Source organism: Lynx canadensis, chromosome D4 (genome assembly GCF_007474595.2).
Source record: "Lynx canadensis isolate LIC74 chromosome D4, mLynCan4.pri.v2, whole genome shotgun sequence".
NCBI lineage: Eukaryota > Metazoa > Chordata > Mammalia > Carnivora > Felidae > Lynx > Lynx canadensis.
In genome coordinates, this window is record NC_044315.2 from 92,334,508 (window position 1) to 92,359,094 (window position 24,587).

Sequence of the window (24,587 nt, forward strand, 5' to 3'; positions counted from 1 at the left end):
GGGGACCGTCCCCCGGGCCTCTCCTCTCCGAGGCCGCTGGGGGCGCGGGCGCTGCCCCCTCCAGCGCCCGCGCCCCCGCCCAGGTACGGCGTGTGCCTCATCGGGCTGAAGCGCGAGGACAAGAACATCCTGCTCAACCCGGGGCCCCGGCACACCCTGGCCGCCTCCGACACCTGCTTCTACATCAACATCACCAAGGAGGAGAACTCGGCCTTCATCTTCAAGCAGGAGGAGAAGCAGAAGAAGAAGGGCTTCTCGGGGCAGGGCCTGTACGAAGGGTCCGGCCGCCTGCCCGTGCACAGCATCGTCGCCTCCATGGGTGAGGCCCGGCGCGGGCGGGCGGGGCGGGGCGGGGCGGGCTCGCTCGCGGGGCCTGACCCGACTCCGCGCCCGGGGCCCCTGGGAGCCTCTGTCCGCCTCTGACCCGGGGACCCGCCGCCCCCAGGAGGGCCTGGGGAGGGGCCCGCCGGCCAAGCTCAGCCGCTCCGTTCCAGGGACCGTGGCCATGGACCTCCAGAACACGGAGTGCCGGCCGGCGCAGGGCGGCGGGGGCGGCAAGCTGACGCTGCCCGCGGAGAACGGCTCGGGCAGCCGGCGGCCCAGCATCGCGCCCGTCCTGGAGCTGGCCGACAGCTCGGCCCTGCTGCCCTGCGACCTGCTGAGTGACCCATCGGAGGACGAGATGACGCCATCGGAGGACGAGGGGCTGTCCGTGGCGGAGTGAGTGCCGTGCACCTGCACCGGCACAGCCGCTCTCGACGGGAGGGGGAGGGGAATGGGCGTGGCCTGTGGAGGTCGCGGGTAGGGGGCCCCTGGTGCGTCGCTGGCCAGGCCTGGACGCCCCTGGCCCTTCCTGAGCCCTCCGCCTGCCCTGGGTTGGGGCCCAGGTCTTCCCGCTGCCCCAGCGTGTCCTCGGGGCTCCTCAGCCATTTGGCCTCAGGGCGGCGCGCTGACTGTTGCCACGGCCGGGTGCCTGCGCTCCTGCAGCGAGCCTGTGGCCTGTGACCGCTGCCCACCCCCCCCCCCCTGCTATGGTCCTCAGAGGGAGCAGACGCGCCCTGGGGAGGGACCGGCTCTGAGATCCAGGGGAGTGCCCAGGGCCACTGGACACCGTGGGGCAGGGGTGGGGCTGGCCTCCGAGGCCCTCCCTCCCCGGCACTGCTGGGGGCCGGCCGTGGCCGGGTGGCCGCCCCCAGGGGGGTATGAGCTGGGCGCCACTGGGGAGACTGGCCTGGCGCTGCGCAGCCAGCGGAGAGGGGCCGGGGGCCGGCGTCTGCCCGCTAGCTCGCTAGGGTGCTGGGGGCTTCGGGGAGGGAGGACCGGCCATCAGAGCCCCTCAGGGCTTTACCCGTGGTTTCCCGGCCTGGTGTAACTCGTACGTGTGTCCATGTGCGTGCTGTGCGGCTCCTGGCCTCGGACCCCTAGGGAAAGGACCGTGCCCTGTCACAGCTATCCTCCCACACGCAGGCCAGGGGCACGGACGGGTCCGCGGCGTTTGGCGCCTCCGTGTGGCCGCCTGGGAGGAGGCCCTGCCATGCTCTGGGCCCCGGGCAGAGGGCTAGGAGGTCCCGTGGGGGGCGGGCTCAGGACCACCTCTTGCGGGTGGCCGGTGGCCGGGGGGCCGTGCTGAGGGCTCCTGTCCTCCCCCAGGTACGTGAAGGGCTACCCCCCCAACTCGCCCTACATCGGCAGCTCGCCCACCCTGTGCCACCTTCTGCCTGTGAAGGCCCCTTTCTGCTGCCTGCGGCTGGACAAGGTGGGTCACCTCCCGCCACACTGTGTGACGTAATCACAAACCTACGGAAAAACTGCCAAACCAACAGGGGACTTCTGGCCCTTTGCCCAGACTCCCCGGGTCTCGCCCTCGGTAAACGTGCTTCCGCTTTGGAGGAGGGATTTTGCCCGCCACCTGAGGGCAGGTGGAGCCCCCTCCCCTCACCCCTGCGTGTCCCCGGGGGCAGGTGGAACCCCCTCCCCACACCCCTGTGTGTCCCCGAGGGTGGGTGGAGCCCCCTCCCCACACCCCTGCGTGTCCCCGAGGGCGGGTGGAGCCCCCTCCCCTCACCCCTGCGTGTCCCCGAGGGCGGGTGGAGCCCCCTCCCCTCACCCCTGCGTGTCCCCGAGGGCGGGTGGAGCCCCCTCCCCTCACCCCTGCGTGTCCCCGAGGGCGGGTGGAGCCCCCTCCCCACACCCCTGCGTGTCCCCGAGGGCGGGTGGAGCCCCCTCCCCTCACCCCTGCGTGTCCCCGAGGGCGGGTGGAGCCCCCTCACCACACCCCTGTGTCCCCAAAGGGGGTGGAGCCCCCTCCCCTCACCCCTGCGTGTCCCCGAGGGCGGTGGAGCCCACTCCCCCACCCTGCGTGTCCCGAGGGGGTGGAGCCCCTCCCAGACCTGTGTGTCCCCAAGGGTGGGTGGAGCCCCCTCGCCACCCTGTGTCCAAGGGGGGTGGAGCCCCTCCCCTCACCCCTGCGTGTCCCCGAGGGCGGGTGGAACCCCTCCCCAACTGTGTGTCCCCAAGGGGGGGGAACCCCCTCGCCACACCCCTGTGTCCCAAGCTGTGGAGCCCCCTCCCCTCACCCTGCGTGTCCCGAGGGCAGGTGGAGCCCCTCACCACACCCCTGTGTCCCCAAGGGGGTGGAGCCCCTCCCCTCACCCCTGCGTGTCCCCGAGGGCGGGTGGAGCCCCCTCCCCTCACCCCTGCGTGTCCCCGAGGGCGGGTGGAGCCCCCTCCCCAGACCTGTGTGTCCCCAAGGGTGGGTGGAGCCCCCTCGCCACACCCCTGTGTCCCCAAGGGGGTGGAGCCCCCTCCCCTCACCCCTGCGTGTCCCCGAGGGCGGGTGGAACCCCCTCCCCACACCTGTGTGTCCCCAAGGGCGGGGGAACCCCCTCGCCACACCCCTGTGTCCCCAAGCTGGTGGAGCCCCCCCTCACCCCTGCGTGTCCCCGAGGGCGGGTGGAGCCCCCTTTCCACACCCCTGCGTGTCCCCGAGGGCAGGTGGAACCCCCTCCCAACACCTGTGTGTCCCCAAGGGCAGGGGAACCCCCTCGCCACACCCGTGTCCCCAAGGGGGTGGAGCCCCCTCCCCTCAACCCTGCGTGTCCCCAAGGGCGGGTGGAGCCCCCTCCCCTCACCCCTGCGTGTCCCTGAAGGTGGGTGGAGCCCCCTCCCCACACCTGTGTGTCCCTGAGGGTGGGTGGAGCCCCCTCCCCACACCCCTGCGTGTCCCCGAGGGTGGGTGGAACCTCCTCCCCACACCTGTGTGTCCCCAAGGGCGGGTGGAGCCCCCTTGCCACAACCCTGTGTCCCCAAAGGGGGTGGAGCCCCCTCCCCTCACGCCTGCATGTCCCCGAGGGCGGGTGGAGCCCCCTCACCACACCCCTGTGTCCCCAAGAGAGGGGAGTCCCCTCCCCTCACCCCTGCGTGTCCCCGAGGGCGGGTGGAGCCCCCTCCCCTCACCCATGCGTGTCCCCAAGGGCGGGTGGAGCCCCCTCCCCTCACCCCTGCGTGTCCCCAAGGGCGGGTGGAGCCCCCTCACCACACCCCTGTGTCCCCAAGAGGGTGGAGCCCCCTCCCCTCACCCCTGCGTGTCCCCGAGGGCGGGTGGAGCCCCCTCCCCTCACCCCTGCGTGTCCCCGAGGGCGGGTGGAGCCCCCTCACCACACCCTTGTGTCCCCAAGAGGGTGGAGCCCCCTCCCCTCACCCCTGCGTGTCCCCGAGGGCGGGTGGAGCCCCCTCCCCTCACCCCTGCGTGTCCCCGAGGGCGGGTGGAGCCCCCTCCCCTCACCCCTGTGTGTCCCCGAGGGCGGGTGGAGCCCCCTCCCCACACCCCTGCGTGTCCCCGAAGGTGGGTGGAGCCCCCTCCCCTCACCCCTGTGTGTCCCCGAGGGTGGGTGGAGCCCCCTCCCCTCACCCCTGCGTGTCCCCGAGGGCGGGTGGAGCCCCCTTCCCTCACCCCTGTGTGTCCCCGAGGGCGGGTGGAGCCCCCTCCCCACACCCCTGCGTGTCCCTGAAGGTGGGTGGAGCCCCCTCCCCACACCTGTGTGTCCCTGAGGGTGGGTGGAGCCCTCTCCCCACACCCCTGCGTTGCCCTGAGGGCGGGTGGAACCTCCTCCCCACACCTGTGTGTCCCCAAGGGCGGGTGGAGCCCCCTTGCCACACCCCTGTGTCCCCAAGGGGGGTGGAGCCCCCTCCCCTCACCCCTGCGTGTCCCCGAGGGCGGGTGGAGCCCCCTCCCCACACCCCTGCGTGTTCCCTGAGGGCAGGGGGATCCCTCAGGTAATCTCAGCTCCCTCTCCCTCCACTACACACACCCCTGCACACACATATGCGTGTGCATGCGCACTACACATATGTGCACACTCACACACGTACGTGCACACAGCCCAGATCTCGTTGCTGCTAAGGGGCGGGTCCCCACAACACCTCCCTCCCTTCCCTGACGTGACCGCCCCCCTCCCTGGCTCCAGCTCGCGCTCTGCCGCGGGGACAGTCTCACGGCAGCCGGGAGGGGCAGACGGGCCGTGACAGGATGGGGCCGGTGGCTGTCGGCCATCCGGTGAGGGGTCCCCGGGGGAGCCCGGCGTCACCGCAGCGGCCCCTGTGTGGAGACGCGGGGTCAAGGGGTGGCGGGGCTGAGGGGGCTCCCACACTTGCCGCCAACCGCAGGCCCCGTGGTCTGCTCACCCGTGGGGGGGGGCAGCCGAAGAGAAGCCCCCAGGCCGCGGTCCTCCATCCTGAGGACCCTCCCCGTGTCCCCGCAGCTGGCCCTCTGGTTCCGGGTGAACCGGTGCTCGCGGGCACGGTGACGGGGGGGGGGGACGGCGGCTCTTTCTGCGGGGCTAACGCTGGGCCCGCCCCCCTCACCCTCCCCCCCCCCCGCCCGGCAGGGCTGCAAACACAACAGCTACGAGGACGCCAAGGCCTACGGCTTCAAGAACAAGCTGATCATCGTCTCCGCGGAGACGGCGGGCAACGGGCTGTACAACTTCATCGTGCCGCTGCGCGCCTACTACCGGTCGCGCAAGGAGCTCAACCCCATCGTGCTGCTGCTGGACAACAAGTGGGGCCCGGCCCGCCCCCGCCCCCCCCCACGCGCACCTGTGCTCCCCACCCGCGGATGCCCCGCTCCTCCCCTGCCCTGTCCCCAGGCCCTCCGGGCCTTGGTTAGCACCTGACCTCCCTCCCTCGTGGAGTCCCCGGGAGGCCTCGCCCCGGCCCCGGCCCCCGTGCCCCCAGAGCTCAGGGTCTGACCTGGGCAGGTCCCGCCCTCGGCCCGCGGTTTCCCCTTGGGTGAAATAAAGAGCAGCCCCGTTGTCGGATGTGCTGCGGCCCTGGGGGACCCCCAGGCAGGGCCAGGCAGGGCATGGGGGGCACGCGGCCCAACAGGACGGCAGCCCCAGGGCCTGCTCCCCCCACAGGCCCGACCACCACTTCCTGGAGGCCATATGCTGCTTCCCCATGGTCTACTACATGGAGGGCTCCGTGGACAAGTAAGGCGCCGCCTCCCTGCGCAGCCCAGAGCCCAAGGGGTGGGGGTGGGGGCGCCCATTTCTTAGCAGAAGCCCCTCCCCCTCCCTCCTCCAGAGTCTCCTCCTACCCGGTGGTGGGGGGCCCAGGCGGTTGAAGACCACCCCCCGTGGAGGGGGAAGGAGGGCACCCAAAGGGAGCTCCCGGGACCCCTGACCTGGCCCTGACGGACCCCCCCCCCCCCCCGCCACGTGGCCTCTCCCCACCGCCCCCTGCAGCCTGGACAGCCTGCTGCAGTGCGGCATCATCTACGCGGACAACCTGGTGGTGGTGGACAAGGAGAGCACCATGAGCGCGGAGGAGGACTACATGGCCGACGCCAAGACCATCGTCAACGTGCAGACCATGTTCCGGTGAGGGGCGGGGGGCTCACACCCCGGGCGGGTGCGGCGGGGCCGAGCCGGGTCCTGAGCCAGCCCCCCAGCCGTCGGGGAGCCCGTCCCGTTGCTGCCTCTGTGACCGGGGACCCCTCCCTGAGCCCCCTCCTCCCCCCAGGCTCTTCCCCAGCCTGAGCATCACCACGGAGCTCACCCACCCTTCCAACATGCGGTTCATGCAGTTCCGCGCGAAGGACAGCTACTCTCTGGCTCTCTCCAAGTTGGAAAAGGTAACGGGCCCCGACCTGACCGCCCCCCCGCTCCCCGCTCGACCTGCTGTCAGGGTTCGGAGCCCAGAGAGAGTGGGTGAGGGGCCTCGAGGCTCCTGACCGTGTCGTCGGGAGCCTTCAGGGTCATCGGCCAGAAGCGGACAGTCGTACCTCTGCAGGCAGGGTCCGGGGCTGGGGCCGAGGCTGCCCGTCGTGTCTGTAAATACCGACACGGGGGGCGCAGACTGCCCGTTTCCTGCGCCCCCGACACTGTGCTCAAACCGGAAACGTGGCCGGTCTCAGAGAGGGGCGGACCCCGTCTCGGGTCACACAGCACGGCGGTGGCCAGCGGACTCCGCCTTTCGCGCCTCGGGGCCCCAGGAAGGGTGTCAGCCGGCGTCAGCGTGACGCTCTGGGCCCGGGGACCAGCCACCGGGGACACGGGCCCTGGCTAGGGCACAGGCGGCTCAGCCCTGGTGCTGTGGCCCCCGCCCCGGCCGCCGGAGGCACGACTGTAGGCTGAGGGCACCACACAGGCAAGACCAGGGAGCCCGGGACGGCACCACCGTGGACGAGGCCGGGAGCAGTGGGCCCTCCCTGCGGGCCCGGAGCCGCCGTCCACACCAGACAAGGGAGGAGCTTCCCCCCGAACCCACGCGTATCGTGGACCGCGAGGCCACCCCACGTGTCAGAGGGGTGAGCGCGAGGCGGGCAGGAGGAGGCGGCAGCGGAGCTCCTGCCCGGGCCCTCCCTGGACCGCGCCCTGCCCGGCGCCCGGGGCCGCTCAGAGCCCGCGCAGCGGCCTGTGGGCCGAGTCTCCATCCCCCGGAACGACCAGGAGGCGGACGCTGGTCTCAGCAGGCCCAGCGTGCCGGGAATCCGTGTCCAAAGGCTGGGGCGGCCTTCCCAGCTCCGGGAACGGCAGTCTGACCGAGCACGGCCGGGGTGACTGACCGGCACGGGATCGGGCTCCGGCAGACGTGCACCCGGCGCCCCTGCCCCCCCTCTCCTCCCGTGGTGACCCCAGCAGCCGACCCTCCTCGCTGTACGGCGTGGCCTCCGGGGGCAGGGCCGGCCTGCCCAGCCCAGGATGGCGAGCCCGTCGCGTGGCTCCGAGGTCTGGGCCTGGAGTGAGCACGCCCGGGCGTGTGACCCCGGAGGTACCTTGAAAGGCGGATCCGCTGTTCCTGGCCGATGTGGCCTGAGGTCCCGCGGCACTGGCAGAGCTCTGGGACCCCACCCACCCCCCACCCACCCCCCACCCACCCTCAGAGCCCACGCCCCGCCCTCCCCCGCGAGTGCCGGGCCTGGAGGCCACGGAGGCCTCGTCTGGACGCCAGGCACGCGGGCTCCTGACGGCTCAGACGGACGGTCCGGCGGCGACGTCCCCCCACAGGAGCAGCCGAGCATTTCCTTGAAGCGCTGACGGCGACTTACTTTTACGAAAGTGGGCGTGTCTTCCGCTTCAAGGACCGTTGAAGGTGTTTATAAAGGGGACCCAGGCGGGCACCTGACGGGCGGCTGCTTCTCCGAGTCCCGTTAAAGGCGCCGTAGCGCCGTGCCTCCCCTGCGCCCTCCGTGCTCTCCGAGGCTCACCGGCGCCGCTCGGGGTGAAGGGACATGACGTCTGTAACGGCCGCTCGCCCTCGTGACGCGCCCCGAGAGCCCGAACGCAGACGCGGCTCACTCCACCGGACAGGGCGCCACCGCCAGCACTGGCTTCCTGGCGGCCCGCACCCGACGCCCTCGCCCTCTGGGTCCCTTGCCTGCCTTCTGCCTTCGAAGCAAGTCTGTCCCCGTGGGAAGGAGGGGGGCCTCTCCGGCCATCGGTCGCGGACGGAGCTCGGCCGCCGGGGATAATGGCCCCGAACGCGCCCACATCCTACTTGCCAGGGCCTGGCCAGGGTGCGGGGGAGACCGAGGGGCCTTCTAGACGGGAGATGGTCCCGTGTGGGCCGAGCGGGCCTAGGGTCCTCACCGGGGACCTTACGGGAGGGAGGGGCGGGTCAGGGGTTGGCGGACGCGCTGCTGGCTGTAGGGGCGAAGGGAGGAGCGCAAGCTGAGGGAGGCGGTCAGCTTCTAGAAACGAGACGGGCCTCGAAGCCACAGGAAAGTCTCCGCGGACTCCACAGAGTACGGGAGGCAGGCGTCTCTGTGGTTTCCGCGTGTGGATCCCACACTCCACCGGCCCGTCCGACTTCACTTAAAACCACCAGCTCGGTGACAAAATGACTCACATCAGTTGGAACTCTGGGCAGCGAGACCCAAGCGAGACCCGCATCCCTGCTCCCGGGCTCTGGCCTCGAGTGCGCCAGCGGGGAGGGGGGACACGTGGCTGGCGCTGAGGCCTGAGGTCGGCCTGCGCTCACGTGCACCCGGCCACCTGCCCTGCGCCCCTGAGTGCCCCTTTCCTGCAGAGGGAACGGGAAAACGGCTCCAACCTGGCCTTCATGTTCCGCCTGCCCTTCGCCGCGGGCCGTGTCTTCAGCATCAGCATGTTGGACACGCTGCTCTATCAGGTCAGCGGGGGCGGGAGGCAGGGAGGCCCCAGGACGCCCGGCCGGGAGCCTTCTCTCCACCTCCCGCCAGCGTCCCGGTCCCGGGCGTCCCTCCCTGGGTCCCGTCGAGTCCTCTCCTCCCGGAAGGGCGCCGCCCTGGGCTCCGCTCCGGGCAGCCTCTGGGCTTCTAATCCCTTTTGACCAGCTGGACTGCGGCGGCCAGGAGGGGCTTCCCCGCGGGAGGCTGAGGGCGCCCGGCGGCCCCCGGGGTGCCCGGCCTCACTGCGGCCTCCCTGTCCGGCCAGTCCTTCGTGAAGGACTACATGATCTCCATCACCAGGCTGCTGCTGGGCCTCGACACCACGCCAGGCTCCGGCTACCTCTGCGCCGTGCGTCATGGGCTGGGCGGGCGGGCGCGCCATTCTTGGGGGCCCCGCGGCGGGCTCCCCGCTCAGACCACCGCTCGCTCTAGATGAAAATCACGGAGGAGGACCTGTGGATCCGCACGTACGGCCGCCTCTTCCAGAAGCTGTGCTCCTCCAGCGCCGAGATCCCCATCGGCATCTACAGGACCGAGTGCCACGTCTTCTCCAGCTCGGAGGTTCGGGGCCGGGGGTGCTCCCGATGCGGGGGGCTCCCATACAGCAGCCCCCGGGCTGTGGATGCGTGCCCCTCCCACGTTCAATTCTGGGGATCCGGGCCTCTGCTGTCAGGCCCTTCCAGGGTCCAGGGCACGCGGCCCTGCGCGTGGTCGGGTGGCGGTGGCCCCCGAGTGGGGCAGGGGAGGCCGTAGAAGGAGGGCGGCCTGGCTTGCTGGTCCCAGCCCCCAGGGGGCTCAGGCAGTGCTGGGGCGGGGGGCAGGGGCAGAAGCGCCCACGGGCACCCAGGCTGCCCCCCGTTTCCTTTGCAGCCACATGACCTCAGAGCCCAGGTGAGTGGTCCCTCAGACTTCACGTCAAGGCGTGCTGACGTGTGCACCGTCCCGCCTGAACCCCCCCCCCCACACCGCCCCGAGTCCGGAGGGGCACAGGGCCCTGGGCTCTGGGCAAGGGCCCGGCCAGGGAGTGAGTCCCCGGGATGCGTGGGCCGTGGCGCAGCTCAGGGCGCATGGGATCACCCCTCCCTTACACGAGGGGAAACTGAGGCCCGGGGTGGGAAGCCCAGGCTCCTCCAGCCCCGTGTGCCATCTCCATGTCCTGCTGTGGCCCCCTCCCTGACGGTCTGGCCCAATCTCCACACCCCCAGCCCCTTCCGGGGTGCCGCCCGCACCCCGCACCCCTCCCGCGTCCCTGCTCTCCCCCGCCCTCCAAGATGGGGAGACGGAGGTACAAGAGGGGCAGCGCAAGGCCCGGTGGGGAGCCACGGACACGCAGGGCCCGGTGGGGAGCCACGGACACAAGGGTCGGGAGAGCTTGAGGGCGTTGCCCTCTTCCACCCGGCAAACTCGGGCAGACCCGGAGGCTGGCGGTCTGGGGCTCGGGAGGAGGGCCTGGGCCCCGGGGTCCCCCGGCGCGGGGCGGCGGAGGGGGGGCGGACCTCCCCGTCCCCGTCCCGGCCCTCACCCTCCTGCCTCGGCCAGTCCCAGATCTCGGTGAGTGTGGAGGACGGCCCGGACACGCAGGACGCGCGGGGGCCCTGGGGCGCGCGGGCGGGAGGCGGCGGCGGCGGCACCCACGCCCGGCACTCGGTCGGCGGGGACCCCGCGGAGCACCCCCTGCTGCGGCGCAAGAGCCTGCCCTGGGCCCGGAGGCTGAGCCGCAAGGGCCCCAAGCCCGCGGGGAAGGCGGCGGCCGCCGAGTGGGCCAGCCAGCAGCGGCTCAGCCTGTACCGGCGCTCCGAGCGGCAGGAGCTCTCCGAGCTGGTCAAGAACCGCATGAAGCACCTGGGACTGCCCACCACCGGCTACGGTAAGGGCCCAGCCACCCGCCCGCCACCGGGCCCGGGGCAGCACGGGGTGGACCGCGGGGCCCGTCGGAGGAGCCCCTCTGGCGTGAGGAGGGCGCCCCCTTTTGGCTCTGGGGCCTCGGCCCCCCCCCCCCGGGGGGTAAACAAGGGACCGGAGCAGACGGCCCCGGCACGCAGGACCGGAAGCGGTGGGGCGGGGCGGGGCGGGGCGGGGCGGGGCTCCCCAAAGCCAAGGGCGGGGTCCGCGCTGGCTGGCGGACCAGCCGCCTCCGGGATCAGAGATCAGACACACGGGGGTGCGCTGTGCTCTCGTGGAGAACGGTGGGGGGGGGGGACGGACCCCGGGCCGCCCCTCCGGCACCTTCCCAGCAGCCAGAGCGTAGGGGGCGCGTCAGGGGGCAGCTGGACGGATGGCCCGGTGCCGGGACACCCTCCGTCAACCACAGCGGACGCCACAGCCGCCTGCCCACCCGGCTGGCAACGCGGCCCCAGGCGTTAAGTCTTTGCCGGCAGCCCCCTTCTCTCTGGAGCTTCTCTTGGGGAAAAGCTCCCGACCTTGACCACGGGCGGGCCCGGAGGAGAGCAGACCTTGCTCACCCTCTCTCTGGAGCGGCTGCCTGGCGGTGGGGCTGAGGGGGCGCCGCTCCCGCCGCTGCCTGTCTGCGCCCACAGCCTGCCCGGGGTTCCGCCCTGGGGACTCTGCCCCCCAGCGGGCGCCCGCTCTCCCCACCCTGCTTCGTGCCATTTTGCCTGGGACGGGACCCTAGAGCCCCCTCCAAGAGAGATCAGAGGCCAGAGTCTGGCAACCCCCGCCAGCCCCGCCCCCAGCTACACTGAACCTGCACCAGTCACCCTCGTCTCTCCCGGGGTCCCTGCCTGGTCGGGTGCTGCCACCCCTTTTCCGGGGCCCTGATGCCAAGGCTCCGGGCAGGGCACTCCGTGTGCGTCGGGCCCCACGGCCAGTACCCACACTCGCAGATTCCAGCCCGCTGACTCCCAGAGCCTGGCAGAGAAGGGACCCACCTCGCTTCCCCGGGCGGCGGGCTGGCCGGTGCCCGTGTGGACGCCCCCGGGTGCTGCTGCCTGCCCTCCCCCACTGTGCGGCCGCCGTCTGCTGCTTGCTGACCTCTCTCTCTCTCTGTTTCTGTCTGTCCCTCTTCCTGTGTGTTCCGTAGAGGATGTAGCAAATTTAACAGCCAGTGATGTCATGAATCGGGTAAACCTGGGATATTTGCAAGGTAATTCTGCTCCGGCTGCCGCACCAGGGGGCAGCCTAGTGTCTGCCCCAGCCAGGCAGGTGGACAGGAGAGGAGATAGGACAGGGTCCCTGCAGGCGCGGGCTCACGTGCTCCCAGAGCAGCCCGTGGCGGGGACCTTGACAGCCCCCTCCTCCTCTGTCTGCGGAGGACGGACTGACCCCAGGAAGGCTCGGGGTTTGCGTGGCCCCTGGCGGTCACTGCGCAGCCCTTGGGCTCCCCCCTACTGACCGCGAGTTCAGTGAGGTCTGCTGTCCGCGTCTGTCCTCGCACACTGGTGGCTGCCGGCCCTCAGCTGGCCCCAGATGCCCCGCGGCCCTGAGCCCACCCTGCTCTGGGGAAGCATCCGGACAGACAGTTCCAAGCCTGGGTCCCACCTCCAAACGTGGCAGGGCCTGCTGAGCCCCGGGCCAGCGGCTGGGCCGCCCCGGGCCAGGTGGACAGGTGACGCGCACACCCCAGCAGGGGCTTCAGGAGGGAGCTCCCTTTCCAGTTGGGACAAAGCCTGTGCATGCTCCATTTCTCATCCAGGGGCTCTGGCTTCCTCCAAGAGGTCACCCCGCAGCCCCCCAGATCAGCCCTGGGACCCCAACAGAAGTCAGAGCAGAGTCTGGGCCACTGGCCCCGCTGCCAGAACCCCTTCCTTCCCCCCCCCCCCCCCGGGGCTCCGCGCAGCCCTAGGGAAGCCTCAGAGCCCGCGTGCCCAGGCGCCTTGGAGCGGCCCCCCCATACAGGGCTCACCCCGGAGGGGACACACCCAGGCCCAGGAGAGAAAACCTCGTGGTTCACAGCCCCGTCGGGGGCCGGCCCAGCTGGGCCCGTGCTGGCGAGTCGCTGGCATCTCCTGGGTTCCCGCCCTTTTCCCGAACCTGACACCCGTGATGGTGGTCACGGAGGGCCCACGGGGTCGGCACGGATCCCAGTCCGGCGGCTTCCACGAACGGTGCTCGGCTGCAGTCTTGCTTCCCCCCGAGGCTCCCAGGCAGGGGCGGGCTCACCTGCAGGGTCCCCAGAACTTGGTGGTGCTTACAGAGGCCCCTGCGTGTGGTCGCTGAGAGGTGCCCGGGGCAGGACGTACGTAACACCGGAGGAGAGGGAACCACGTTAGCCGGGGCTGCAGGGTGGTCCCCGCCCCCAGGGAGGGCACCGTCACTAACTGCCGGTACGAGTGTATGCCTCACCCCTGCTCACCGCCTGCCCTGGAGGGTGGGTGCAGGCTCGGTGAGGTGCGGACCCCAGGGGACGGGGCCAGGAGTCACAGGCCCAGGTTGGGGACGGGAGTGGAAGGACCTGGCCTGCAGGGCGGCCTGGGGGGAAGGGGGTGCGAGGATGGGGTAGGGAAGGTGACTCTGCCTTTGCTCATTTACCAGAAGAGCCACCGTCAGCCACCCTCCCCCCCACCCCCAGCACGGTGGTCACGGTGGAACTGACCTGTCCTGTCCTGGGGAAACCAGGGTCAGCGACTGACCACCCCCCAGCCCCTGGCACTGAAGCTGGAGCCGCACCCCTGCCCACCCCCCCGCTCAGCCTGCGCCCCACCCCCCCTGAAGCACACCACCAGGCCTGGCTCGGGCCAGTCCCAGGCTCTGCTAATTGCATCCACCCAGGGGGGGCAGCAGGGGCCCAGGCCGGGTGGGGAGGGCCCCACGGGCCCCCCAGCAAGAGAAGACGGGCGCCCGGCTGTGGCTGCTCGGTCACCGAGGGGTGGAACCAGCCGGCTGCCCGGCCCCCACACCGACCTCTCCCCTTACCGTGTCCCGACCCGGTGTGCCTCGGCACGGCCAGCCCGCTGGCACCCGGGATCGGAGGGTCTCCCCCGCACCGCCTCCCCTCCCCTGCACGCCCCGTGAGGCCCACTGGGGAGGGAGACGCCTGCCGGGCCCGGGGCCGCGAGGTGCACCGACCGAGCCACCCTGCTCGCGGCCGGCAGCTCCCACCAGAGGGCCCCCGACACGGGCGTGGTCACCAGGCAGAGCAACTCGCCCTCCAGCGGTGGGAGGGACAGGCTGGGCAGGCTGTCCCGTTCCGGGGTGGACACGGCTGGCTGTGCATGTCCATTGGCCCCCCACAGTCCCAGCCTGGGCCCCCGCCCGCCCCCCCCACAAAGCTGCCGCGCTCGACCTCTGGCTGCAGGGGTCAGACTCCGCTCCGCTCTGCTCGGCTCAGAACTTCTGGGTCCAGGGCCGAGACGCGGCCCCCCGCCCCAGTGGCCAATCCCCTTAACGCCTGCTCTGGGTCGGGAGGTGCCTTTAGACCTCACCACAGGGGTAAACGGAGGCCAAGAACCATTCGTTTCCCCGTCCGGGGACACGGGGCCTCTGCCAGGACGGGCCCGGCCCCAGCCCTGCATGCGGCCAGGGGCCATCTGTGGCGGGACGGCTGTTTCTCCAGAGCCCACTCTCCCCACCGCGGGCTGCGTCCCCACGGCCACGCGTGAGCCGGAGACCGGGCTGTCCCTGCGCCCCCGGGGCCCCGCGGGCTGACGCAGCAGGAGCAGGTTGTGGGGAAAAGGACGTGCGTCCAAAGCGCAGAACTGAACCGGGCGTGTGGGCCGCCTGCCTGGCGCGGGGGGGTGGGGTCAGGTGTCAAGGCGCGCGCGTGTTCGTGCAGGGGGCCGCAGGTGTGCTCCGTACCTCTGCTCAGGGCCGCCACCTCCGCGACCGGCCCCGCGCGGGTCGCCGCCGGCCCCTCGCTGCTGACCCCGGCAGCAAGCCCGGACGGGCCGGGAAGACTCCGTGGCCGGGCCCGGCGGAGCGGACCGGGGCGGTGGCCGGCGGTGACCCGCACGGGGCCTGTGTCTTTGCAGACCAGATGAACGACCAGCAGAACACGCTGTCCTACGTCCTCATCAACCCCCCGCCCGACACCCGGCTGGAGCCCAACGACATCGTGTAGGTCCCGCGTCCCCCACGGGCGCCCGGCGGGGGTGGGGGCGGGGGTGGAGGCGGGGGCAGAGGCCGGTACCCAGGGCTCTCCCCCTCCCCGGCAGGTATCTCATCCGCTCCGACCCCCTGGCCCACGTGGCCAGCAGCCCCCAGAGACGGGACAGCAGCGTCGGCAACAAGCTGGCCTCGTGGCACCCGGAGACGCGGGACGAGACGCAGCTCTGAGCCGGCCCGCGCCCTGTCCCCACGTCGGCATGCATCGCGCTGCATGGAGCGCGGGGCCCCTGCCACGCCGGCCCGGCCCTCGAAGAGTCCTCCCACGGCCGTGAGGGAGGACCGTGCCTCCGCGTGCTGGGAGGAGCTGGCGGCGAGGCCTTTTTTAACCTGTTTTTACAGACCCATCCGATCCGTGTCCCCACATGTACCGCAACTCGTGACGGGGCCCGGCTGAGTGGGGAGGGGTCCCGCCGCCCTGGCCGTGCCGCGGGCTGAGGCCAGGGTGCGTGGGGAGGGGAAGAAGCTGAGCCCGACACTCGCGTGCACTCACTCGCGCACACGGCTCACGCGGGAGCCGTGTTTTCACGGCCACGTACCGAAGGCCCGCTCACGGGGCTTGCCCGCGGCTCGCGTGTTTTGTGGGTCCCAGCTGGCCTCGGCCACACGGTGGTGAGGGTCTGGCCCCGGGGGGCTCCCGGCCGGTGAGCTCTCCAGCACCGTGCGCCGGGCGCGAGAGGGAAGCCGTAAACACAAGAAAGTTGCAAGCGTCCAGCTGGGCCGGGAGACCCTCCGGAGGCCGGGCGTGCTCGGGGGACATGGAGGGGCCGGGCGAGACCCCCGCAGGGGCCCGGGGACACCTGAGAGTTCCTGCAACCAAGGCCTTGGTGACGAAAAAGGAGAAGACTTTTTTCCCCTCTGGTTTTATGTGACCCGTCGCACCCCGGCCCCTAGGCGTTGGGCAGGGGCGGCGCGTTGGCACAAGGTTCAACGCCCGTTAGCGCCCGATGGAAGCACAATTCACCGCAGGATGCCGGCCCGGGTTTTCTCCTCAGCAAGGGAAGGAGCCTGGGTGGTGGCCGTTGGTGACAAGCCGCCCGGTTCCTTTGTGACTGTGACAGGTGTTGCACGGTCAGTGCTGGAACCTTCTATTAAATGGATGCTTTCTGCAAACGTGAGGGTCGTGTATAAGCCATTTCCTCCGCGGCCCCACCCACCCGGTCGCACCCCACCCCACCCCACCCGGACCCCACGGGGAAGCCCCCGCCCCGAGGAAGGGCCGCCGGCCTGAGCCAAGACCAGGAGGCGTCGGGCCGGCCCGTGGGTACTGGCCGCTGGGAAGCACGGCTGGGGCGAGGGCTCCCTGGCGAGCGGCCCGGCGGGTGTTGGGGTCCCCTTCAGAGGGCGGGGCCGCCCCAGGGGGTGTGCGCCAGCACAGGGGCATCCAGGTTTGCGTCCTTCCTGTTCACGGAGAGCACCCCACGAAGCCGGGTGAAGGGGAGGGGTCAGCATGGCCTCCAGATGGCGGCAGCGGGCAGAGGGGCCTGCCCGAGGGAGGGCTGTGACCCCGCACCAGTTCCTCCCCCGGCGCCCCGCTTGCCTGGGACGCGCCGGCCCGGTGGCCCCCAAGCCCTCGGTGTGCGGCAGGGCCGGGAGGGCGGGCGCTGTGGACTGGGTGGGGGTCGCCCGGGGCCCTGGACAGTCCAGGCCGGCACACCGTGGGCCCCGGATCCGTGTCAGCGGCTCACGGAGCCCTGCCGGCTGGCATCCCCTCCCACACCAGCATCCGGCCGCAGGGGACCCAGCCCCCCCCTCCTGGAACCCACTGCCCGGCTCCCTGAGGGAGCGGAGGGGGAAAGGACGCTCCCCGCCACCAGGACCGGGAGGGGCTCGGGGCCTGCAAGTCTGGAGTCACTGGCACAGGTGGCGGGGACGGCACCAAGACACTGGGGGCAGGCTTCCCAATAGGGGTCCTCAGACACCAGCGGACGCGCCTCCTATCTTTTTCCTGAGCCAACACAACTGCCCACGAGGGGCGCTCCAAGTCCGGGATGGCAGCCCGCCTGCCTGGGGCTGGGACTGGGCAACCCCGGCATTCCCGGCCCCCAGGGGCAGCCGGCCGGCCAGGACCACCTTCACCCCCAGTGAGGTCAGCAGGAGCTCGGGGACACCCAGAGCAGGGCCGCTAGCCCAGGACCGTCCACCGACAGAGCCGGGCCAGGCCGGGCCCTGCGGGCATCTCCCACGGGAACCCACGGTGTCTCTGGACCCTCTGCCTTGCCCTGGTTGCAGAGCACTGAGCTGGCGGTGAATGCCACCATCAGGTGTGGCCTGACCGTCCAGCCTGGCCCAGGGCCCGGGGTCTTCGGGGGAGGGGCCACCCCCGCCCAGGGCGCTCTGCAGGGGCCCCTGCCTCAAGGGGGCACTGGGCACGAACTCTCGGCCACACAGGCAGGCTCCTGGGGTCCCCCGGCTCCACAAGTGGACCCCTTCTCGGAGAGTCTCCTCAGAGGGGCTTCTTCCCGGGAGGTCTGCAGAGTGCCTGGCTCCCGGGTCCTCACAGCCACTGGCCCTGTGCTTCTGAGGTCCGTCCGGGGCTGTGCCGGGAGGACTGCTCGCCCAGGCCACCTCCCTGTGGCCCCGTCCCACGTCCAGAGCCCGCAACTGGGCATCTGCCACAGCCCCATTCTGTCCTATCTCCGGGTCCCGGCCCTTCAGGACAGAGGGGGTCCTGGGACGCTCCTCACCCACCTGGGGCTCTGAGGTGGCCCGGGGCGGGGAGGGGGGCCTTCCGAGGGGAACCCCTTCCCCTGGTGCCTCCTTGAGAGCTGGTGCTGACATGCACGGGAGGCACCGGGCGTCTCAAAGCCCCTCTCCAAGCCTGAAAGACAGGACAACAGCACAGGCACCTTTGTCCTTGGTCCCCAAATCCAAACCCAGGAGTCAGCTGATGGAGACACACACCATCTCCAGAGACTTGTGCCCGGGGCTGTGCTCCACCCGTGGACTCACCTGGCCGGGAACCCACCTGGGTGACCTGGGGTCTCCCCAGCTGTGTCCTGGCCACACCCCGTGGCCACGTGCTTCCCTCACCACCCCCCCCCCCCACCCCGGCCCTTCCGCTCAAAACACTTCCGATCGGCTTGTCCTCCAGCCCCCTCTCTGGGCTCCAGGACCTACCTGTCATCTGCTCCTCCCTGCGTTTCTGGGAGGACTTTCTCATTTCTGCAAATAACGACCGTTTGGGTTTTTAATTTTTACTGACCTCTTAAAAAACAGCCAGTTATTTGACCCGCAAGACGACTTTATTTGGGAACGGCGGACGCGTGCAACTCAGAACAAGCAACCTATGGCGAGCCCCAGAGCTCCAGGGCGCAGAGCAGGGGAGAGGCGGCCGCCAGGGGCTGTTTCTCCTCCCTCCCTCCCTCCCTCCCTCCCGCGGGCTCCGTTCCTCCTTCCGGGCTGAAGGCGAGTGCTGGTGCCCGGGCTCCTCCTTCCGGACGCCGCCGGTGACGCACTCCCGGTCTCCACACGTCACACCTCCTCGGTCCTTCCGCTGTTGCCACGGCTCAGGTGTGCGGTGAGCCCTTGGCTGGTCCCTGGGGCCCAAGGCCACCTGGCCTCCCCCCCGACCCAGATGGGGATCCTTCCAGCGTCCCAACCGCTAAGCGTGGGGTTTGCGGGAGGTCTCGCCAGGTGTTGCCAAATGGCACGAGCTCTAACTGCAAAACGTGTCGTGAACACGTACCGATGGCCGCCAAGTACTTTCCCGTAGTGTCTCTTACGCTTAGTGTGAGTCGGCCCCCGACGTGGGCACGCGTGCACTCCTGACCCACCAGGCACGGTGCTTACCGTCCCGCGCCGCCGCCGGGTTGGCTTCTCGGCTTCGGCTGGCCTGCGGCACGTGCACTCAGCGGGGACAAGCCGACCGCAGCTTCCTGTTCTCGGGCTTCTCCTCGCATTCCGGCACGCCGCCGTGCTGTCACCGGCCGGCTCTCCTGTGTCGTCTTCCCTTTCGGCGGTGTCCACTTCTGACACGCGTCTCTCCCTTCCCCCTTTTACTATTCTTTTAGCCTCCCCGCTGAAAGCTCGTTTCGCTGGTTTTCCATCTTTCTTAACGTTTTCAAAGTTTATCCACTTCCTTAAGCCATCTCTACCCCCAACGTGGGCCTCGAACTCACGACCCCAAGACCAAGAGTCGCCCCCGCTCTTTCTTAATTTTTAGCAAATACGTTTAAGACTACAAATTTCTGAGGGCGGTTTTGGGGGCACGTAGGTGGCGTCGCACAAAAGTACGCAAGCCACTCTTGGCGGGGGCACCTGCTCTCCCAAATATCAAGACTTGTGACCAGGTCACAGGAAGCGACCGGGGGCGAGGTGCCGCAGAGACGGACAGGTGGACGGGGTGCTCCCTCCTGTCGCCGCAGTGGCTGCGGACGCGAGCGCACCACCTTCTCAGTTCCGGACGTCGGAGCCACGAGGCCGGTCTCCCTGCGGGATGCCCACTCCTTCCAGGAGTCCCCCGGGGAGGGAGGGTCCGCTGCCTGGCCCCTTCCTCCACGGTCAAAGCCCTTCCGCTGCTGCCGCATCTCTCTCTCCCGCCTCCCTCTCGCACCTCTGAGGATCCGTGAGCACACGAGGCTCACAGGACAACCCGGGTCGCCTCCCATCTCAAGGTCGGCTGCCTTATCCCTTCCACCCCCTTGCCACCCAGCAAGCACAGTCCCAGGGTCTGGGGAGGAGGCCGTTACTCTGCCTCCCACGTGGACCGAGAGGCCAGGAGAGACCATCGCGGCTGCATCGCGGCAGAGGCAGGATGCCGGGGAAAGGGGGTGCGGTGCGCTCCGAAGGGCTCCGGGTCCTCAAGCTCCTGCAGAGAACGGGGACCGGGCTGCTCCCTCGCACGCGGCCAGGAACGCCGGCTCCAGGTGCACAAGGACCCAAACCCAAACGCCCAGGATACAGGCTGCACAAGTTCATTTCCAAAATAGCTTCCTAAAGTCCTGGTAGCTCTGATGAGAACCACGGCAACTAGGCCACATGAACCTGAGGAACTTGTGAGGACACCAGACAGTGAAAGGACACAGGACAGGACACTTGTCCTCATCTGTGTGTCACCTCTCAGAAATTCACCTGCCGGGAATTAATTAGAAAGAGGCAAACAACCCAGCAGAAAAACAGGCAAAAAAACATGAACAGGCATCTTACGGGAGGAAAACCGAAATACCCAGCAAAGACGTGAAAACACGCTCTGCTTTCCTGTGACCAGGGAGATGCGGAGTCACAGCACCGAGAGAGGCCGCGGGAAGAGCCCGCACGCCAGGGGCCTGCAACCCCTGAGCTGTGCAGACTCGGCACCGGCGGGAGCACGGAGATCTGGAGCACGCCAACGTCCTCCCCTCGAGCCCTGGAGACCTCGGGCTTCCAGGCCCATCTCCCCACGCAGTCTGCACTGCATCACCCAGGCCGCTTCGCGGGTCTGACATGCACTCTGCCCCCGCCCCCCCCCCCCCGAGCGTCCCTCAGGTCGCACGGGTCTCAGCCGCAGCGCCGTGGCCCGGCCTAGCTGGCCGCACTTCAGACAAGGGTGCCCCTGGAGACCACTGACGCCCCTGAACTTCCTGCCCCTGCAGCTCCACGAGGGCTGGACGCGTCCCGTGTGCGGCATCCACACCTGTGGACGCCCGGGACGGCGGGAGCCGTGTCCCTCCGCGAGGGGAGAGACGGCTCCCGGCGCCCGTCACACTTGGGAGCTATTTACACCTTATGCTTTCACCGAAGCCGTTAGGTTTTAAGTAAACAAAATCAAATTTAACAGCGTGGCAAGCAGGGACCATCTCACTCAGTGAATCCGTTTCCAGGCCAGGCGAGGAGCAGAGCTCCGAGTGGGCCGTGTCAGCCAGCGCCCGCTCCGACTCGGTGGGCTCCAGGACCCGCCCACCCTTGCGGGAGGTCCCGCTGCCCTGGCCTCGCATTTCGGGCGAAGCCTGCCGTCCGCACCGCGATCCTAGGCGACGGTGTGCTACCCCTGCAGGGCTTCGAGACGAGCGGTGCGTCACCAGTTTTAATTTAGGAGTAAACAGGTCAGGATCGCGGCGTCGCCGTCAATAACCGGGTATAAACCCTCAGACTGAAAAAACAAATCCATGTTAAGAAAACCAAGCCTCTAGCACGGTTTCCAGATGTGTGTTCCGGAGCCTGGTACGGAAGGACTGGAGCCTCCGCAGCGCTGGGCCAGGAGCGGGAGCGCCATCCCTCGGGGCCGGGCCGGGGGCACCGGGAGGTGGCCGCGGACCCACGGCGACCGCCTGCCGCCACACTGCCCCGGGGCCGGTTCAACGTCAACACGGGACAACGCTCCACGGGCCAGAGGTCCCCACGCACGGAGGTTTTTGCAGGAAGCGTCAGTAACGTTGCTGCTTCCTGCAAAAACAGGCCGTCCGTCCCCGGAGCACTGACGCCCCCGAGTACCGGCTGCTTACACCGGGAACATCACCCCCCCCCACCTCCTTCCCACTCTCTGCTTCTTCGCTTCCCCGTCCTACCGAGGGCGGTTTTTGCCGGATCAGCCCCAAACACTCACTGCCTACCGCGCGTGCCCGGCACAACGTCGAGCCCACAGGCGCGTCGGCAGGACAACCGGAGCACGCCCAGATTCTCTGGGGGGCCACCCCCTTTTCGGCAGCTAAGGTCGCTTGAGGCCTGTTTACAGCATGGCCCTCCCTCCACAAAGCCCTTCTGGAGGCTTCTCCCGGGCACTCGGAGCTCACGGCTCTGGCACGAGGCTGATTTGGCTGAGCACCATTCACTTACGAGTCTAAAAAGGCCCTTTGTGGAAACGCAGCAGGCTGCACGCTGGGATTCGTTAACTTTTCTGTGGGTGAGCTCTGCTTCAGGATAAAAAGAGAACGGGGGGACCCCTGGGGGGCTCAATCAGTTAAGCGCCCAACTCTTGGTTTCGGCTCAGGTCATCATCTCGCGGTTCATGGGTTCGAGCCCCGCGTCCGGCTCTGCACGGACGGTGCGGGAGCCTGCTTGGGATTCTCCCTCTCTCCTCCCTCCCTCTCCCTCTCTCTGACCTTCCCGTGACTCTCTCTCAAGACAAATAACCTTAAGAAAAAAAAAAAAAAGAACAAGGATTGGTTTACAACGAAAACAAACGTCATCTGGAATAAAAGGGCAAAAAGTAAATCCCGCCTCCTGCAAATCTGCAGGCGAGCGAGTCTCATCGGCTCGACTGAAAACGCCACGTGACAGCGGGCCTCGAGCGAGCCGGCGTGCCCCCGGCCCTGGCGGCCCCTCCGCGCCCTCTGGCTGCGGACGACCCCGAGACCGCGTCACCGTCCGTTTGACTCACCACGTGAGACGGCGCTGTGACCAGCCACAGGACTTCCTCTTCGTGATGACGTACAACAGTGAGGGGCAGTCTGTCCGGTTCTTTCTAGAACAAGAGAGCGGTGACACGAGATCGTTTCTTGCCTGGCGCCGTGGCCTTCTGTCCACCTGGGTCTGGTGGCACATCACATCCTGAGGACACCTCCGCCTGCGCCATCAGCATGGAACGCGGGTGGAGTGTCCTGATGGCCCCAACACGGGAGCCGCGCAGAGGACAGGGGCTTCGCGCCCCCCGCTGGCGACACACACCCGCCCCCACCCCACTTCCGGGGAAGCGGCTTCAATGCTGTTGCCGCGTCTCTGCAGCCAAGGAAGGTTTTCCCGACACACGCCTGTCAGAGCCTCGCGCCTGCGTGCGGGCCTGGACTGTGGCGTTTATGCATCTCTTCCCTCCACTGTTCACACCGCCGTAAGGACCCACCGGCGCCATCGAGGAGACAGCAAGGCGCCCCAAGCTGCTGAGAAAAGACGCCACCCTGGGCACGACCTGCTTCTCCACCGACGCGGATGCACGCGAGCAGAAACGCAGCCACAGCCTTCCAAGCGCCACATGCTCCGACACAAAGACGTTCAGACCCCATCCCACGGAAGGAGCCGGCACCGATCATCGAAGGCGACGCAAGGGAAAGTTTCTTTCAGCAAACACTTTCCCGTCCGAGTGACAACCACAGTTGCAAATGCAGCCAAGGACTGACTTGAGAGCCACCCCCCCACTCCCGCCCCCTCCGCCTCACCGAGGGCAGCTCGGGGGTTGCAAGACCGGACCAGAGACGGCTCTGGTGTGGCACACTGAGGACACGGGGCCGACGGGCCCAAGGGCACCTGTACGCACACACATCTGTACCCACAACACTCGTGCACGCCTGTGTATGGGCGCGAGATAAACGTCACCACGGGACTCACCCACTCCAGTGTCATTTATCTCAAACATCCACCCTCTCGGGCCCCCGGGACTCTGTGTCAAGACCAAGAACTTAAACTTTGCACGTTCCATCATTTGCTCAACGCTTTTGTTACAAGATTAAGTTCTCTACAGGCAAACAAGAGTGGCAATACAAGACGTACATTTGCACGGTAAGAATTTACAACAGGACGCAAGCCCCAGAAGGGCTTTGGCGAGCGTGAAACATTGACAGAGCTACCAGTGCAATCCTAGAAACTGGAAAATAACGCTTGCCGCATTGGGCCCAAAGAGACGAAAATCTCAACCGCAAAACGCATCCCGTGTGTCTGAAACTTTCCATAGTAAAAACGCCCGCCACACCATTCAGCGCCCAAAGAACCCAGAGGGCGCCTACTGGCCCTTTAAGCACACACGTCAGCTGCCGTGACCGACAGAGCATGCCCACGATGCTCAGGGCACCCCAGAGGCTGACTCGCCACACCGAGAGATCCTGAACTTTCCCAGAAGTCTGGCGGGAACGACCGCCCAGCTGCCCGCCGGGAGCACCCCTGCGTCTCCGTCGAGAACAATCCCACCCCACTCGCTCTGCGCGGCCACGTCGAAACCGGCGGCGACGCGGTCGCACGCTTTGACTTCGCCAAGGAAGCAGCTGGGAAGCCTCCCCACCCGACGGGCCAGAAGGAGGTGCTTTTCGAGAAGCGTGTTGGTCAACTAACGACGCAAAACTCCTCAAAAGACGCTGACCCACAGAAGGAGCCACGACAACCTCACACGTGGGTGATTACTAAAAAGCAAATTAATTACTTTATTACATCTCGGTGCTTTCTTAAAATAAATAGGATAAGAGAATATCGAACACACAGCGAGAAGCACAGGAGAACAAGTTCACTCAGGACCCTTTCAGAGCACTCGGCTTGCGGCCCAGGCGGCCTCCACCGCCCACTCGCAGGACGCGGCTGCCACGGACACGGTACTTACAGACGAACCTTCGGAAGACGGGGGCGCAGACGGGGGAAGCGGGAGGGAGGCCCACAGCCCCCCCCTCGGGGTCTGTAGCCTGCTCCCCCCTCCCTGAGGCACGGGGCTCACTTACCTCATACTCCGCCCACAGTTAGGGAGCAGCTACGTTTGCCTAACTTTTCCTACGGATCTTCGGCGTCTCTACAGTTCAACACAGATTCAAGTAACACTCCCAGGAAGACACGTGCAAAACTAACGTGACTCTGGAATCTTCTGGCCGTCGGGTCGGGTCAAGGCTCAGAGCAGCTGGTCCGTCACCCGGCGTCAGGCCTGCGACCACGCGACGGCCAGGCAGAGGGGAGCCGCGGCGCACACCCGGCGGGGCCGAAGGCCGGTCTCCCGGGAGCATCTGGTCCGGAGAAGCGTTAGCGACACGACGGTCCGGACCAACGTGGAGAGAACCCAAAGCCGCTCCACCGCAAATGACCACTTACGCCGCTTTTAAAGGCCCAAGGGAACAAGATTATCAATCTGGACGAGGAGCCGCGCACTCCTCTCGGGCCTACTGCTCTTCGGAACAAGAATCAAGACAAGTCGCGGAGCGATACGGCCGCCAAAGGGACCGTCGGCTTAGCGCGTCACCTCTCAAGAGAAACATGCTCAGAGTAAACACTGGTC

General features: G+C 68.7%; 1 protein-coding gene across 1 annotated transcript in view; it reads left to right on the top strand.

Annotated features, from left to right (window-relative positions):
* The window catches only part of KCNT1 (potassium sodium-activated channel subfamily T member 1), a 15,978-nt gene extending 157 nt beyond the window's left edge, over window positions 1–15,821 (top strand). The window contains exons 2-16 of the mRNA XM_030292868.1: window positions 33–319; window positions 495–720; window positions 1,651–1,756; window positions 4,887–5,059; window positions 5,418–5,489; window positions 5,745–5,879; window positions 6,022–6,133; window positions 8,530–8,631; window positions 8,916–8,999; window positions 9,083–9,211; window positions 9,521–9,541; window positions 10,190–10,517; window positions 11,691–11,753; window positions 14,578–14,662; window positions 14,761–15,821. Of these exons, the coding sequence (XP_030148728.1) occupies window positions 33–319; window positions 495–720; window positions 1,651–1,756; window positions 4,887–5,059; window positions 5,418–5,489; window positions 5,745–5,879; window positions 6,022–6,133; window positions 8,530–8,631; window positions 8,916–8,999; window positions 9,083–9,211; window positions 9,521–9,541; window positions 10,190–10,517; window positions 11,691–11,753; window positions 14,578–14,662; window positions 14,761–14,881 (2,044 nt within the window). The 3' untranslated portion in view covers window positions 14,882–15,821. The remainder of the gene's footprint in view (window positions 1–32; window positions 320–494; window positions 721–1,650; window positions 1,757–4,886; window positions 5,060–5,417; window positions 5,490–5,744; window positions 5,880–6,021; window positions 6,134–8,529; window positions 8,632–8,915; window positions 9,000–9,082; window positions 9,212–9,520; window positions 9,542–10,189; window positions 10,518–11,690; window positions 11,754–14,577; window positions 14,663–14,760) is intronic.
* Window positions 15,822–24,587: the final 8,766 nt, after the last annotated feature.